The sequence below is a fragment of the Oncorhynchus kisutch genome, linkage group LG11 (genome assembly GCF_002021735.2).
Source record: "Oncorhynchus kisutch isolate 150728-3 linkage group LG11, Okis_V2, whole genome shotgun sequence".
NCBI lineage: Eukaryota > Metazoa > Chordata > Actinopteri > Salmoniformes > Salmonidae > Oncorhynchus > Oncorhynchus kisutch.
In genome coordinates this window covers 74,721,806-74,739,252 of record NC_034184.2, presented here as the reverse complement: position 1 = coordinate 74,739,252, position 17,447 = coordinate 74,721,806, and the positions used below count along the sequence as shown (strand labels likewise).

At 43.9% G+C, this 17,447-nt stretch overlaps 1 protein-coding gene across 2 annotated transcripts; it reads right to left on the bottom strand.

Annotated features, from left to right (window-relative positions):
• Positions 1 to 231: 231 nt before the first annotated feature.
• LOC109899263 (V-type proton ATPase catalytic subunit A) lies at positions 232 to 17,383 on the bottom strand. 2 transcript variants are annotated; one of them, XM_020494323.2, is made up of 15 exons: positions 13,070 to 13,239; positions 9,971 to 10,067; positions 9,548 to 9,676; positions 8,200 to 8,414; positions 7,337 to 7,474; positions 7,103 to 7,254; positions 6,550 to 6,712; positions 4,921 to 5,029; positions 4,672 to 4,794; positions 4,420 to 4,534; positions 4,225 to 4,288; positions 1,696 to 1,899; positions 1,466 to 1,560; positions 1,148 to 1,319; positions 232 to 985 (listed from the first exon to the last, which is right to left on the bottom strand). In XM_020494323.2, the coding sequence occupies exons 2-15, from the start codon at positions 10,050 to 10,052 to the stop codon at positions 893 to 895; spliced, it is 1,854 nt and encodes a 617-aa protein (XP_020349912.1). In that variant the 5' UTR covers positions 10,053 to 10,067; positions 13,070 to 13,239; the 3' UTR covers positions 232 to 892. The 2 variants fall into 2 exon arrangements, with proteins under 2 accessions (XP_020349912.1, XP_020349913.1); XM_020494324.2 differs by lacking the exon at positions 13,070 to 13,239 and adding an exon at positions 16,978 to 17,383 and having other exon boundaries at positions 236 to 985.
• Between the last annotated feature and the right edge of the window lie 64 nt (positions 17,384 to 17,447).

Here is a 17,447-nt window from a genome sequence, read left to right as displayed (position 1 = left end):
GGCTAGTCCAACCAGCTGCACCAGAATTATTATGTCACTCTCACACACCCATCCTCCCCTTAATAAGATGCCACCAACCTCCTGTGGTGTATATACTTATTAACATGATCACCTGTATGTTCACCACTATTGTTAGTACAGTACATAAACTAGTAGCAACCTGTTGATTACACTCACAGAACATGCAGAGAAGACTGACATTACTGAAAAACACACACAGAAAAAATACCCACCATTTTGTTTTGTTGCCTTTTATTCTTTGGGACTTGTCCCACGAGCAGTAGAAAGGACAGGGCAAGAGAGCCCCCCTCTCTCTCACACACATACAGCAAGTACACAAGACTACACAGCATAAATCACTAAATATGAACAACAACCAGACCACACATTGTCCTTGTCAGACGCCTGCAACAAATATAGAGTCACTCTGCTTATTAAGTATTTGATGTTAATCTTCATCAATATTCTGTACAGATAGAGGGCTAATGAACAATAATTACATCAACTGCAGTCTTCAGGTACACAGCTAGGGCCAGAGACCATGTCCAAAACAAACAGGGGGAAGGGAGGGGCAATGCAGGGGTCTCACACACAGACATGTAAACATACACACATTAAGGTGTCGGGGCAGATCTTCGACCATGTTGGGGCACATACACTGGGGTAATTAGAATGTGTGAGGAAACACAGTACATTTTGTTCTGTTTTTGCCCATACACATTCACACGTTGAGTAAACTGATGGCAGGAGGTTGGGTGTAAACACAAGGCAGTGGAATGTGAGGCTGCAGTGGAGGTGGCTGCAGAGAGAGGGGGGGGGGGGGGGTGACAGACATGCACTGTCCCTGGGGTCACAGGTGAGGGGTCAGGGGTGAAAGGTCCAGGGTGAAGGCTCAGTCCTCCAAGCTGCGAAAGGAGTTCTGCATGTCCTCCAGCAGCTGGGCGTAGTCAGACTTGATCTGAGCCTCTCCCTCCTTCACTGGGTCCTGAAACAGACCAGACATAGAGTTACACAGACACACAAAGAGATCGTGATACAGACAAATAGTAAGAGCAACACTCATAGACAGCATAAAAATACAGAGAGAGATACAGGGAACACAGAGAGAGAGAAAGACAAACGAGAAACAGTCAGACAGCAGATGTACTTTGAACTTCATGGAGCTGAGTCTGTAGAGGATCTCTCCCAGGTGTTCTCGGATCATGGACCAGGTGATCTTGTTGTCGCTCTGAGCTGTGGTCTCCACTGCGTGCCTCGCCATGTCGTAGAATGCAATGATGTTGGACAGGATGCCTACCGTCTTATAGAAGGGACAAAACCTGCAGGGAGAGGTCAGAGGACAGGCAGAGGTCAGAGGGCAGGGAGTTACAGTTGGAATGACTTCACAGTCAATCTTTCAATATTACTCAGACATTTATGAGTAGGTCAGTGAGAGTAAGTGCGTTTGAGAGAGTGAGTGTTTTACCTGTCGTAGGGGGTGTAACCATTCTGTTGCAGGAAGTCATCCTTGAGGAGCTTGGCCACCTCCAGGGTGATCTTATCAGTTTCTGCCAGCGATGCCTGTCACCATGACAACCAGGACAATCTCAATATTATGAAGCAGAGGAGACATGGAGATAAAACCTCATACTATAGAGATGCAGCTCAATATTGTCCCCGCCTTCTTTCTTCCCCCTCCCCTCAGTTCCCCCTCACCTTGCCGACCAGCTGTACGATCTCAGCCAGGTCCTCCTCCTCCTGCAGGATCTCCTTGGCCTTGGTGCGCAGCGGGACGAACTCAGGGAAGTGCTTGTCGTAGTACTCGTCTAGCGCCCGCGTGTACTTACTGTAGCTGATCAGCCAGTTGACTGACGGGAAGTGCTTCCTCTGGGCCAGCTTCTTATCCAGACCCCAGAACACCTGAGAGGGAAGGATAGAGGGAGAGAGAAGAGTGAGTGGGCAGAGAGAAAGAGAGGATGAAGGCAGGAGGAGAGCGAGGGAAAAAGAGGATGAAGAGTTGCATTCCCCTGCTCAGACGTTGCATGAACCAACCAATGGTTGCGTGCCACGTCATCGATTGTGTGCCACATCATCGATTGTGTCAGACTGACAGATTGCTATAACATATGATGCGGTTAGTTGATACGTAAAAAACCTATCCAGGCGTTGTAAGATCTGACAGGCATCAGCATCAGGAGCGTACCCAAGGCTTGATAATTGAGTCCCTAAAGCTTGTCTTTATTTCTTTGCTCCATATGGATGAGTGTAATGACCTTAGTGATCACTGTTTTACAGCCTGTGTTCGTAATGGCTGCTCAGTGAAACGACCTGTCCTGATTTGTCAGACACTTGCTAAAAAACTTGAAGGAGCAAGCCTTCCTTCATGAACAGGCCTCTGTAAAATAGTCTAGAATCAGCTTGATCCCCTCTGTCGAAGACGCTTGGACCTTATTTTTTGATATTTTCAGTGGTATTGTTCACAAACACGCCCCCATAAAGAAAATGAGAATTAAAAACAGGTTCAGCCCCTGGTTCGACCGTGATCTTGCAGAGTTACTCCACCTCAGGAATTGCATTTGGCAAAAGGCTCGGCACACACATACTCAGGCTGACTGGCTCTCGTTCAGGCATATCAGAAATAAGTGCACTCAGGCTATCCGGAAGGCCAAAGTTAGTTACTTTAAGCAGCAGTTCTCTCTCTGTGGGTCCAACCCCAAGAAATTCTAGAAAACGGTTAAAGACCTGGAGAATAAATGCTCCTCCTCACAGCTGCCCATGTCCCTTAATGTTGATGATGTGGTTGTTCCTGACAAGAAGCACATGGCTGAGATCTTTAAAGCACCACTTCCTGAAGTCAGGATTCCTATTTGACGCAGCCATACCTCCTTGCCCGTCCAACATTTCCTCATCTCCCACCCCTTCTAATGCGACTATCCCCGATGCTTCTCCCCTTTTTTCCCCTGCCTCGCTACCTGCAGGCTGTCACTGAGTCCGAGGTGCTAAAGGAGCTCCTTAAACTTGACCCCCAAAAAACATCTGGGTCAGACGGTTTAGACCCTTTCTTCTTTAAGGTTGCTGCCCCTATCATCGCCAAGCCGGTCTCTCCTTTCTGGGGAGCTTCCCATTGCTTAGAAGGCAGCCACGGTGTGTCCTTTATTTAAAGGGGGAGATCAAGCTGATCCTAACTGTTACAGGCTCATTTCTATTTTGCCCCGTTTATCAAAAGTGTTGGAAAAAACCTGTCAATAATCAAGATATAATAAAGATTATGGCTAGATGGTGCACTGTCCTTCTCTCAGCACATATCAAAGCTGCAGGCTAAAGTTAAATCTAGACTTGGTTTCCTCTATCGTAGTCGCTCCTCTTTCACCCTAGCTGCCAAACTAACCCTGATTCAGATGACCATCCTATCCATACTAGATTACAGAGACATAATTTAAGGGTGCTCTCGAGTGGCTAGATGTTCTTTACCATTAGGCCATCAGATTTGCAACCAATGCTCCTTTGAGGACACATTACTGCATTCTATACTCCTCTGTAAACTGGTCATCTCTGTATAACCATCGCAAGACCCACTGGTTGATGCTTATTTATAAAACCATCTTAGGCCTCACTCCCACCTATCTGAGATATCTACTGCAGCCCTCATCCTCCACATACAACACCCGTTCTACCAGTCACATTCTGATAAAGGTCCCCAAAGCACACACATCCCTGGGTCACTCGTCTTTTCAGTTTGCTGCAGCTAGCGACTGGAATGAGCTGCAACAAACACTCAAACTGGACAGTTTTATCTCAATCTCTTCATTCAAAGACTCAATCATGGACACTCTTACTGACAGTTGTGGCTGCTTTGTGTGATGTATTATTGTCTCTACCTTCTTGCCCTTTGTGCTGTTGTCTGTGCCCAATAATGTTTGTACCATGTTTTGTGCCTCTACTATGTTGTGTTGCTACCATGTTGTTGTTATGTTGTGTTGCTGCCTTGCTATGTTGTTGTCTTAGGTCTCTCATTATGTAGTGTTGTCTATCTTGTTGTGATGTGTGTTTTGTCCTATATTTATATTGTATTTATTTTAATCCCAGGTCCCCGTGGCCACAGGAGGCCTTTTACCTTTCGTTAGGCCGTCATTGTAAATAAGAATGTGTTATTAACTGACTTGCCTAGTTAAATAAAGGTTCAATAAAATTAAAATAAGTGGGTTCTATCAGAGCCAGACAGAAACAGGCTGTATCCACAGTTACCTGCACGATACCCAGGGTAGCTGATGTCACAGGATCAGAGAAGTCACCACCAGGGGGAGACACACTGTGGAAATGAAACAGAACATTGGTATCATGTGGTTATAAGTAAGAAGAAGCACTCCACTTCCGCCTATTCCAGTGTGAGAGGAGGAACAAGGGCTCCCCCGTGTGGTGAAGAGATGTAACTGTACTCACGCCCCCACAATGCTGACGCTGCCCTCTCTCTCTGGGTTGCCAAGACACTTCACCCTGCCGGCACGCTCGTAGAATGACGCCAGACGGGCACCCAAGTAGGCTGGGTAACCACTGTCTGTGGAGACAAAACAGGCCTTACTTGATATGTTCGAGATAACTGATTTAAACCGAACTCACCCCTCTAGCCCTAGAAGATGTCCTATACATTGCATAAAAAATTCTGTATTTTGGATGTTACCAGCAGCCACTCACCAGCGGGCATCTCAGCCAGTCGACCAGAGATCTCCCTGAGAGCCTCGGCCCATCGAGAGGTGGAGTCAGCCATCATGCTAACATTGTAGCCCATGTCCCTGAAGTACTCAGACAGCGTAATCCCTGCAGACACACAGAGAGGACAAGTAGGTGATTGGTCAGGGGGTGTGCTCCATGTTGTGGCCTCAGGCCTGTCATTGGCTGGGAGGTTTGCTGTGTTATGCTCTGGGCCCTGTGATTGGTTCCTACCTGTGTAGATAGAGGCCTCTCTAGCAGCCACAGGCATGTTGGAAGTGTTGGCCACCAGCGCTGTTCTCTTCATGATGCTCTCAGTCTTCCCATCCACCTCCATGGTCAGCTATTAGACAGACACACTGTCAATCATCCTGACCTTCAATAAGAAAAAGGCTAACGCTAATGATGATGATCATGATAATCTAATGACATACAGTGCGTTCGGGAAGTATTCAGACCCTTTGACCTTTTCCACATTTTGTTACTTTACAGCCTTATTCTAAAATTGATTAAACTAATGTTTTTCCCCCTCAGTCTACACACAACACCCCACAATGACAAAGCAAAAACAGTTTTTTAGAAATGTTTACAAATTTATAGAAAAATTAAATAAAAAGAAATACCATATCTACAGAAGTATTCAGACCCTTTGCTCTGAGACTCGAAATTGAGCTCAGGTACATCCTGTTTCCATTGATCATTCTTGAGATGTTTATACATGATTGGACAGGATTTGGAAAAGCACACACCTGTCTATATAAAGCTCCAACAGTTGAAAGTGCATTTCAGAGCATAAACCAAGCCATGAGGTAGAAAGAGTTGTCCGTAGCGCTCCAAGACAGGATTGTATCGAGGTACAGATCTCAGGAAGGGTACTAAAAACATTTCTGCAGCATTGAAGTTCCCCAAGAACAGTGGCCTCCATCATTCTTAAATTGAAGAAGTTTGAAACGACCAAGACTCTTCCAAGAGCTGGCCGCCCGGCCAAACTGAGAAATCAGGGGAGAAGTGCCTTGGTCAGGGAGGTGACCAAGAACCGAATGGTCACTCTGACAGGGTTCTAGGGTTCCTCTGCAGCGATAGAAGAAACTTCCAGGTGTACAACTATCTCTGCAGCACTCCACCAATTAGGCCTTTATGGTAGAGTGGCCAGACGGAAGCCATTCGTCAGCACCTAAAGGACTCTCAGACCATGAGAAACAAGATTCTCTGGGCTGATGAAACAAAGATGGAACTCTTTGGCCTAAATGCCAAGCGTCACGTCTGGAGGACACTTGGCACCATCCAGAAGCATGGTGGTGGCATCCAGAAGCATGCTGTGGGGATGTTTTTCAGTGGCAGGGACTGGGAGACTAGTCAGGATCGAGGAAAAGATGAACGGAGCAAAGTACAGAGTGATCCTTGAGGAAAACCTGCTCCAGAGCTCTCAGGACGTCAGACTGGGGTGAAAGTTCACCTTCCAAAAGGAAAATTACCCTAAGCACACAGCTAAGACAACGCAGGAGTGGCTTCGGGACAAGTCTCTGAATGTCCTTGTGTGGCCCAGCCGGAGCCCGGATTTGAACCTGATCGAACATCTCTGGAGAGACCTGAAAATAGCAACGCTTCCCATCCAACCTGACAGCATGAGAGGATCTGTAGAGAAGAATGGGAGAAACTCCCCAAATACAGGTGTGCCAAGCTTATAGTGTCATACCCCTGAAGACTCAAGGCTGTAATCGCTGCCAAAGGTGCTTCAACAAAGTACTGAGTAAAAGGTCATTATGGGGTATTGTGTGTAGATTGATGAGGGGGGAAAAGCAATTTCATCCATTTTAGAATAAGGCTGTAACGTAACAAAATGTGCACTGTAACACCACCCACCTCGGGGAAATCTCGCAGAACTTCTGACATCTCGTTCCCTCGCTCCCCACAGCCTACGTAGACGATGACATCACTGTTGGAGTACTTTGACAGGGACTGGGAGATGACAGTTTTACCACAGCCAAAGGCTCCGGGGATGGCTGTAGTTCCTCCTTGGACACACCTGGACACAGAGACAGACAGAACAGACCGGGGGCAGGGAGATGGAAGCAGAGGTTGAGTATATTGGCAGATTCAGATAACACTTTCTAATTCAGTTTCCTTGCAGCAGAACATTGAAGACAGATGGACAGAAAGACATTCTGATAGGGACTTTCTCCCATTTTCACCCTGACGCAGAGACAGCGAGATGGAGGAAGGTGAAGGAAGGATAGATGGAGAAGTGGGGTAAGAGAGAGATTCCCTGACGCAGAGACAGCGAGATGGAGGAAGGTGAAGGAAGGATAGATGGAAAAGTGGGGTAAGAAAGAGATTCCCTGACGCAGAGACAGCGAGATGGAGGAAGGTGAAGGAAGGATGGATGGAAAAGTGGGGTAAGAGAAAGGGGACTCACGGGAAGAGGGCGTCCAGTACTCTCTGTCCGGTCAGCAGTGGGTGATTGGCAGGCAGCTTCTCTGTGACCGGGCGAATCTGTCGCACTGGCCAGACCTGGACCATGGTGAACTTCTCCTTCATACCCTCAAACTCCAGCTCCAACACCACGTCCTGAAACACACACAGTCTTAATGCATAAATGACCCCACATGTATTACTATGGATTTAGACAAGGTTGGGTGGTGGAACTAACCGAGACGTCATAGTTTCCGGGGGGAGCCACATAGGTGACGGTTCCTCTGTTCCTCGGGGGCAGCATGATCTTGTGCTTGATGAGGGAGTTCTCAAACACCATCCCGTAGATATCACCCCCTGTGATGTGACTGCCCACCTAAGAGAGAGGGGGGAGATAAGGGGTTAATGATTATCAATTCAAACTTTAACATGAAAGCTAGAATCCTTAGTTGCTACATACATTTTTGACTTCTAGATTAACGATATATACTCATTGACTCATGAAGAATATAACTTATGAGTCATGAGCTTAGTTCAACTGTCGTACCATTCAGAACCCAAAATATAAGCTTGATTTACTCCGATGTTTGTAAACAACGTAAACAAACACTGTATAGCCTCAAAACTACCATTTTGATATCATGGATGGTCAGTACTTGCATCCATAGCTCAGTCTATGAATTTGAGTGTGGTTCCTGAGTGGCGCAGCGGTCTAAGGCACTGCATCTCAGTGCTAGAGGTTTCACTACAGACACCCTGGCTGTATCACAACCGGCCGTGATTGGGAGTACCATAGGGCGGCGCACAATTGGCCCAGCGTCGTCTGGGTTAGGCCGGTGTAGGCCGTCATTGTAAATAAGAATCACTTGCCTAGTTAAATAAAAGGTTCAATTAAAAAATGTACAAATATTGTCCAGGCCCATTGCTCATCTTACTCCCAAAACAGAGGCGGGGTGACCACTTTGTTATTGTTTCAATTAAGGATTCTAGCTTCAAATGTACAGTTCAGTATGTGGTCTAAGGACACTTGAAATTGTGGATAGTGTAGCGCATCGAGTAAACCATGCAAACACTTTCCTCTGAGTAGTAGGATGCACCCACCCGTAAGCTCTTGACAGGGGAGAACTCCCATTTCAGGTCTCGGTTGAGGGCTCCGATATTGACTCCGCGGGGGATGTAGATGCTCTGTGTTAGGTCATTGATGTCCTTCAGGGGGCGCTGGATACCATCGAATATGGAGCCCATGATGCCTGGGCCCAACTCCACTGACAGAGGCTTCCCTGTCCGCAGCACCGGGTCCCCAACGGATACACCCGCTGTGACAATGCTCAGGAACACATGCACAGTGTGTGTGTGTGTGTGTGTGTGTGTGTGTTTCAGTAGATTTCAGATTTTTTTCTCATGTGTCTGTGAGTGCTATCAAGAGGTTGCTATGGTGTATAAGACTAAGTGTGTATGTACCGTAAAAATGTGTTCAGTAATGAACACTAAGGTGATTGTATAAATATATAGTAAGTGTGTATACACACACACCAAGACAGTTGGAACCGGTTCAGGGAACCAAACCAAAAACCAGAAAATAACCAAATATTTTGAGGAACAGAATCAGTACTGCGAATGAAAGTGATCTATAATGTTCCGGGAACAGAACTGTTATTTTATAATCATGGGAACCAGTTAATAATGTTTTTTTTTTTACATTCCGGGTATTTTTTCCTTTTGTCCCACTAAAAACACTGTAAAGCACCTCTACAAAGCCCTCACCCTCAAACTTATTCCAGTGTCTACCCACTAGAAGATTTGCACCAGCATCTGTGCCAGGGTTTCCATTAGGAAAATTAGAAAAACCATCCATATGCATTCAGATTGAACCTGGTGCAGCCAGCACCATCAATAAACAAGGGAGATTAGCCAAATGAGCCACATTTATGTCCTTAAAAAAACTATTTGTGATTTGATGTGTAAGATATTTAAAATCCCTCTCTCTCAGCATGCTACGACACGCATTTCTTTATGTCAGATGGCTAGGCCTTGCCTGCTATACAGATATAGGCGTATAGAAGGAGGCTAATTTGTTCATTTTCTATCACAGTAAAGGAAGGAAAGATGTAAACCGGTGATTCAGAAATGTATTTTGCTGGTCAGAACGGGAAAAAATGATGGTTCTGTTCAGAAAAAAAACAATTGGAAGATTATTTTTGGTTCCAACCCCTGACAGACAGGTGCAGTCATGTACACACAGGCATAGCACTGCATGTACCAGGAGAACACTGACAGTCAGGTACAGTAAAGCTTGCATCCCAAACGAAACCCCTATTAACTTTACAGTGCACTTCTTTTAACCAGGGCCCATATTTCTCTGGTCAAAAGTAGTTCCCTATGTAGGGAATAGGATGCCATTTGGGATACAACCAGTGAGGTGCAGTAACAGTATAACCCGTTAGGATACATGTCTCCTCGTAAACCTGAATGGTGGCCATGTCTCCCTCCAGCCTGATGATCTCTCCCACCAGCTCACTGTGGCCCACTCTCACCAGCTCATACATGGCCGCTCCTGCCATGGCAGTGGCCGTCACAACTGCAGCACAGCCAGGGGACAACACAGGTCAGAGGTCACACACCATGCAAGAGAGACGGATCTCTAGTCCAAACTCCACGCCAGATTGGTGTAAACAGATTAGTGCCAAGCATCCTATCGCCTGGCTTACTACCAGAGGGATATTTTTTTTATTTTTTTTATTCATTTAACCTTTATTTGACCAGGCATAGCTGAGGCTATTACCAAAGCATCCCTTCTTCAGCTAGCCTAAAACCTTTAGAGCCTAAACAGAGGCACGTGAGACATAGGTGAATGTGTATGTGAGATAGTGACCTGGGCCAGAGACTCCATGTACGTATCCAAACTCGCTCTCTTTCTCCTCATCCCGGATCTTAGGCAGCTTGGACAGGTCCATCCTGACAGGCTAGATCTGAGAGAAAGAAGAACGGAGTGAGTGTGTGAAGGACCGTGATAAAGAAAGAAGAACGGAGTGAGTGGTGAAGGACCGTGATAAAGAAAGAACAGAGTGAGTGTGTGAAGGACCGTGATAAAGAAAGAAGAACGGAGTGAGTGTGTGAATGACAGGGATAAAGAAAGAAGAACGGAGTGAGTGTGTGAAGGACCGGGATAAAGAAAGAAGAACGGAGTGAGTGTGTGAAGGACCGTGATGAAGAAAGAACAGAGTGAGTGTGTGAATGACAGGGATAAAGAAAGAAGAACGGAGTGAGTGTGTGAATGACAGGGATAAAGAAAGAACGGAGTGAGTGTGTGAAGGACCGTGATAAAGAAAGAACAGAGTGAGTGTGTGAATGACAGGGATAAAGAAAGAACAGAGTGAGTGTGTGAAGGACCGTGATAAAGAAAGAACAGAGTGAGTGTGTGAATGACAGGGATAAAGAAAGAAGAACGGAGTGAGTGTGTGAAGGACCGTGATAAAGAAAGAACAGAGTGAGTGTGTGAATGACAGGGATAAAGAAAGAAGAACAGAGTGAGTGTGTGAAGGACCGTGATAAAGAAAGAACAGAGTGAGTGTGTGAATGACAGGGATAAAGAAAGAAGAACAGAGTGAGTGTGTGAATGACAGGGATAAAGAAAGAAGAACGGAGTGAGTGTGTGAAGGACCGTGATAAAGAAAGAACAGAGTGAGTGTGTGAAGGACCGTGATAAAGAAAGAACAGAGTGAGTGTGTGAAGGACCGTGATAAAGAAAGAACAGAGTGAGTGTGTGAATGACAGGGATAAAGGGAGTGAGGAGAGATAAAGAGTGGTACACAGTCCACCACTGACAGGTTGGTTGTTCAGCAACAAAACCATTGTGTGCACAACTATGGGGGAAAAAAAAAAAGACAGGTTGGCTTAGATTGTTGACCACATGTAAACTATATTTGGTCTCCAATGTTTATTGAAAACAAATACATTTTCTAAATGGTTCACTGACATGGATGAAAATACCCTCAAATTAAAGCTGACAGTCTGCATTTTAAACTCAGTCATTGTATCATTTAAATTCCATAGCGAGACAAAACATGTCACTAGCTAGGTTTCCATCCAATTGGCGACAGATTTTCATGGGAATATTCTCAAATCTGCATAAAGAAAACATGCGCATTTTCCCACCAGTGGCATTTTCCCACCAGTGGCATGTTTCCACCAGTGATGCGTTTCCACCAGTGATGCGTTTCCACCAGTGATGCGTTTCCACCAGTGATGCGTTTCCACCAGTGATGCGTTTCCACCAGTGATGCGTTTCCACCAGTGATGCGTTTCCACCAGTGATGCGTTTCCACCAGTGATGCGTTTCCACCAGTGATGCGTTTCCACCAGTGATGCGTTTCCACCAGTGATGCGTTTCCACCAGTGATGCGTTTCCACCAGTGATGCGTTTCCACCAGTGATGCGTTTCCACCAGTGATGCGTTTCCACCAGTGATGCGTTTCCACCAAATTGACTTCTTGCGGATAAAAATCAGTGCGTGATGACGTAGTGCACACAAAATGTACTTTATCACTTAGGTTTTCATGTATCAAATAAAAATATAAAGTTCAATGTGTTTCCATCGTATTTGTCACAAACTGTTGCGTTAAATAGTAAATGTGCCTACGCTGGTCTTGGTACCTGTGTTCCAGCCTACAGATACAGATACAGTGCGGGTAGGCTGTGAGGGTTGTCTAGTCTACATGATGAGATTATTATGGATTTCTATGTCAAACATCAATCATGTCACCAGAATAAGACCCTCGATATTTATTGGAAAGCAGCATCAAGCTCATTACCGTGCACTTTCACCACCCTGTGAAATTAATCATAATTATTTCATCTGTAGCCTAATAAACTGCATAGTTTTCAGAGTGGTGTGACTTCAAATTTACGACGATATGATTGTTATTATATCAATAACAATAACAGGACCCAGCCTCTGTAACTCTATATGTCTGGCGCATAAAGTAGTTTCCACCTCCATGTCCCAAATAATACATTTTACAGACACAAAAAGACCTCACCATCTCCAACAAACAAAGTCTGTCGGCGTTAATAAAAATTGTACCGAAACCACCTGTTTCAATCACAGCTGTTAGGATTTATTTTGTTATGGTAAGACTTTACTTGGAACGGAAACGTGGTTACTGTCCCAGTATGGAGATCACCGTATATATACAGCTGTATTGATTCGTGTTATAGCGGACTGCATCCCAGACCACAGTGAGTTATAGTCCTGGCTGGGACACTATTGACCCAGTCATTAGAAGGTCAATGGGCTTCTCATCCAACTCAAATCCACCCACCCATCCATTCTGAATCTGTTCAAAGCAGCTTGGTAACCCTCTCCGACACTAAAAACATACACACACGAACAGAGTAGGACAATTACTACATGATGATTACACACAGACAAATTCCCTCCCACACAGAGGCTTAAAAATGAATCTTTCTGCAATGGTGAGAGGGACTCGCAAACATATAGCAAACATATAGCACACTATCGGGTAACACGGATCCCTGTCCCTCTGTTACCATGACAATAACACCCCTTTTCTGAATCATGACCATGGTGATATCCCAGCGACTAGAGCCGAACATCATGACTCGGCAGCTCTCTTTCTCTGGGGAGGGGGCTGGGGGGGTTAACGCTACAGTGGCTAACATTATGGTGCTGCTGAATTTATACTGCATGGGTTTAACAACAACCCCTCATCACCCACTCTGTCTGTAGACACACAAACACCATCCCTGCTTCAGTGCCCTTTTGTCCTTGCCACTGCTAGCATGGAGGAAAAGGCACTATGTTATCTGTGTAGAAATACAGCAGCCCCCCTCAACAGATCTAGTCTGGAGCAGCAGGATACAGACCGAAGGATGTGGCATCCATGGCCAAGCTTAGCTTACATGGCATTTGTACCTCCATTAAGAGATTTAAAACAATGCAAAAACTTACTTTCTTTATCAAGTGCTCAATTCTTCCCTTTCTCTTGAATGTTTTATTCCCTCTGGATCCTATCAGGTGCAAAATACTTACTGTAAAACAGGACAGACATGCATACAGAAATGCATGTATACACACACTGACAGACACACACTTGGACAGAATTGAATCATTTCCATTGTGATTTTGGCATAGAGACTCATAGGGTGGAATATATGCATGAGGCGTCACATGACTGTGGAACATGGCTGGCTGAGTTATATGGGCCGTTTGAGGAAGTGGAAAATTCTAGTGTGGGGTAGGATTGGGAAGTCAACTAAATTAGTGTCTTTGTGAATTGTATGAGATTCAGACAGTGATTCACAACACTCTGGTATTTAAAAAGCGAGTGGATTACATCCATATCCCTTGACACAACAGTGAGCACACTGCCAGGCCTCAGGGCAGCCACCTACCAAGCTCAGCAATCTCTGGTACAATGCAGGCTGAAGTTGCCCTTACAAACAGATCAGGGATCAGTTTACTCTCCCCAACATCCCTACCTTTATTGGGGGGAAAAAGTACTCCCACACTAACAGTTGTGGAAGTACAGTCAGTACAGTCAGAGGGTAAAACCCAGACATGCATCAAGTTTCTATGGACTCAGCCACATCATATGACAGCAGTCATGTGACGTATGGAATCCTTCTATCAAGGATACACTCACTGAGCACTGCAGTGTTACAATGTAAACGATCCATACTCAGGAATGTCTCTCCAGTGAGGGTAACCAGTGACCAAACAAAGGAGCTTTACCCTAATAAAATAATGTCTCATTCAGCATAATCTCTCATAATGAAACTAGAGTGCTGGTTGCAAGGTGTTGCATAATCCTGTAAACCCAACGGCTCACATTTAACTTCCTGTTCAAGTTTTCAAATGTCATGAAATAGTGCTAATTTACTAAGTAAGTGCATCCCAAATTGACAATGGATTCACACATTCACCAACAACCACCCTTCCCCTGGCCGCCAGTGATTCTGAAGGGCAGAATCAGGAAGGCACTGAAGAGAGGGAGACGGCATACAGTACATGCCAAGGTTCTAGGGCAGGGGTAGAACATAATTATAATAATTTGCCCAAAAAGAGGTACTATTTGAAAATATAAATTATTTCATACGTTGATTACATTGAGACACGATCACATATATGTCTCCTTGTTTGCATGTGGCAATACTTGGTAACAGATTTTCTAAATTAAACTTTTTTTTTTTGCTGAATTCCTGAATTTTGCAGTCTTTTTTGACCCAAAACTAAAAAAAATATATATCGTTTTGATGTCTTCACAATTATTCTACAATATAGAAAATAGTCAAAATAAAGAAAAACCCTTGAATGAGTTGATGTGTCCCAACTTTTGAATGGTACAGTAGTTATAAACTGTGTGGTTCAAGCCCGGAATTCTGACTGGCTGACAGCCGTGGTATATCAGACCGTATACCACGGGTATAACAAAATATTTATTTTTACTGCTCTAATTACATTGGTAACCAGTTTCTAATAGCAATAAGGCACCTCTGGAGTTTGTGGTATATGGCCAATATGCAACAGCTAAGGGCTGTGTCCATGCACTCCGTGATGCATCTAGACTAAGAACAGCCCTTAGCGGTGGTATATTGGCCATATACCACACCCCCGTGTGCCTCATTGTTTAATTATATGTGCAGATCTACCTCAATTATATCTTACACCTGCAGATCACCTTGGTACTGGTACCCTGTGTGTATATAGCCAAGTTATCATTACTCATTTGTATTTACTTTTCTATTTTCTTTCTCTGCCTTTTTGGGAAAGGCCTGTAAGTAAGCATTTCACCGTAGTTTTTGTGAGCAAAACAATTTGATAACAATGTAAAATAGTTCTCCTTTCTCAGTCCTAGTATTGAGCCATAGAGTTGCAACTAAAACTGGTCCTGAATCAACACTTAGGGAAAACCTGTTAAACCTCTTTTTAACTAGCTGTTCTTTTTATTAACTCTTCTGTTCTTTGTGATCAAAGATAGAGGACACAAAGGGTCGATCTTATTCTCAATATTCCTGTGGCTTCCTTTCCCCTTCCTTGTCTTGTGTCCTTCATTAGACACTGCACTATACACAGGTGAAAGAAAATCAATCGATGGGGGATTTCACAATATTGCTTTAACTTAGGGTTTCCCAATCTCGGTCCTCGGGACACACGTTTAGATTTTCACCATAACACTATACAGCTCATTCAAATAATCATCCAGTTTTGACCATTTGAAACAGCTGTGTAGTGTTAGGGCAAAAACCAAAACGTGCACCCCTTGGGGTCCCAAGGACACCATTTGGGAAACAGTGATTTAACCTATCCTTACTTCTCAGATCAGTGCAGATGAAGGAGAAGGGAAGAGGATCTGAACTCACATTATTGAGATTCACCCAAACAGGCCCTACCCTATAAGCAGACACTTCTGATGAGAAATGCAACATCCAAGTGAGGATGTGGTGGGGCTGTGGCAGGTGCACAGGGTCCTAACGCTTTTGTGCTAAATGCAATGAATGATTCTTCCTCTTCTGTAGTCAAACAGAATCCTCCTCATGACACTGTCACACTAGCCTATGTCACTAGGGACAAACCAACAGAATATGGCCAGCTTGAGAATAATATGTGATTTTTCTTTGATTTACAATACCACTCTCTGCATGCATCTTGAATTGATAACATTTGTAGTTTGGCTACTAGTCTCCGTCTTATCTCAGGTGCATTACCCAAAAGTCTGCTGGTCAATAAGCTGAGATTAAAGTAGCCAAGTAGCCCAATAATGGACTAAAGTAGCCTAACGTTACTGTTTATAATCCAATGACTTTACATGTTCTGTTTATCGGTGAATTGGCTCTGGAAGCCAAAACCGCCAAATAATCCATCTAAAACGCGAATCGATTCTCAATTGCGGTGCGGTTCAAGAAATATTAATCCCTCTACTTTCATATCAAAATCATTTCACAAACGAAAAATACACACTGACTGTGCACTGTTATAACCGGTTTTAACAGTTGTAGCCTACTGTATTTATTTTATTTTTTTGTGACAACATGTTTGTGGTGTCGGTCTTCCGTTTACACAGGTGTTCAGACACCGATAGCTAATTAGCACAAAAAGTCCACTCGGTCTTCCATGTTTTCCATAAACAAGCATTGTAATACGGAAATATTGGCTTGTGGGATCCCTATAAAAAGGTGTATATCAATATAACATTTTGTTTTTTTACAATTATTTCTCGCCGATATGAAAGACAAGGTTCTTATGTTTCCAAAACCGTACCGCAAGCAATGCGTGTTAATGTTCAGACCAAGCGATGACGTCTTAGTCCAATGACTCTTATGTGTAATGTAATGGAACCGAGCCATGATCAACCGCTACATTGCCAAAGGTGTCTTGTCAACATAATCACATGACCACCAATGCGCTGTAGCGTCGACATCCTTTTTTTCACATGGTCGAATCTATCCATGGCCATGAAACAGAAAATAACATAACTAGTTGCATTGTTGCTATAAACAAAACACATTGAGAGACAAATACATAACGTGAGGCACGATGTTTACGCATTTTTTGCGCAACAACAACTGACATTTGAGAAGCCGCATTGCCAGCGTTACAATTTGATTGTGATAAAAATCTATGTAATGTTTAATTCAAATAGGCCTACATTTGAATGAAAAACCAAGACCATGAATGCATTTAAATGTATGTTCCAATTATCAAAATCCTTTGATAAACGACCGTATTATTTAATTCTAGGTCATCTGTCAAAATCGCTGGCTATGCCATTTTGATGCATTTCGAAAGAATTATGAAAAATCACATAATATAGACATTGCATTTAATCTAATTTGATTATAATAAAACGGCATAGCTACCTTAAGAAATTAAACAGTCCAGCGTCTTGATCCTCTGCCTAGGGAAGATGTGAGTGGCGATACGACAGCAAATTATCAGCTGACTTCATTCAATCCGAGTTTTGCAGATCGCGAGACTCGGGACTCACAATACTGCTTCCATTATGGCTCAAGCTCACTCCGGTGTCAAATATATAGATGGAAAGATATCTACTTCCTCTTGATATTCGTCTATAGTTTGAAATAAACATTTAAAAACAACAACAAAATAACAGCTGATTAATTAGACATGTTCCACGGTTGAGGCTCGGAAAGAAAAAAATATTGAAGGCGCCACAATAGGCTGAGGGTAGAAAATCAAACAGTAGAATTATGTGGTCTTTTTCGAGAAAATATCTTTGCTTTTGAGCCAAAATGGCGGTAGAACAATAGGATGTTGCTGTTACTTGTTAAATATGGATTGCACTGTTGGACACTGGAGATTTGCATGA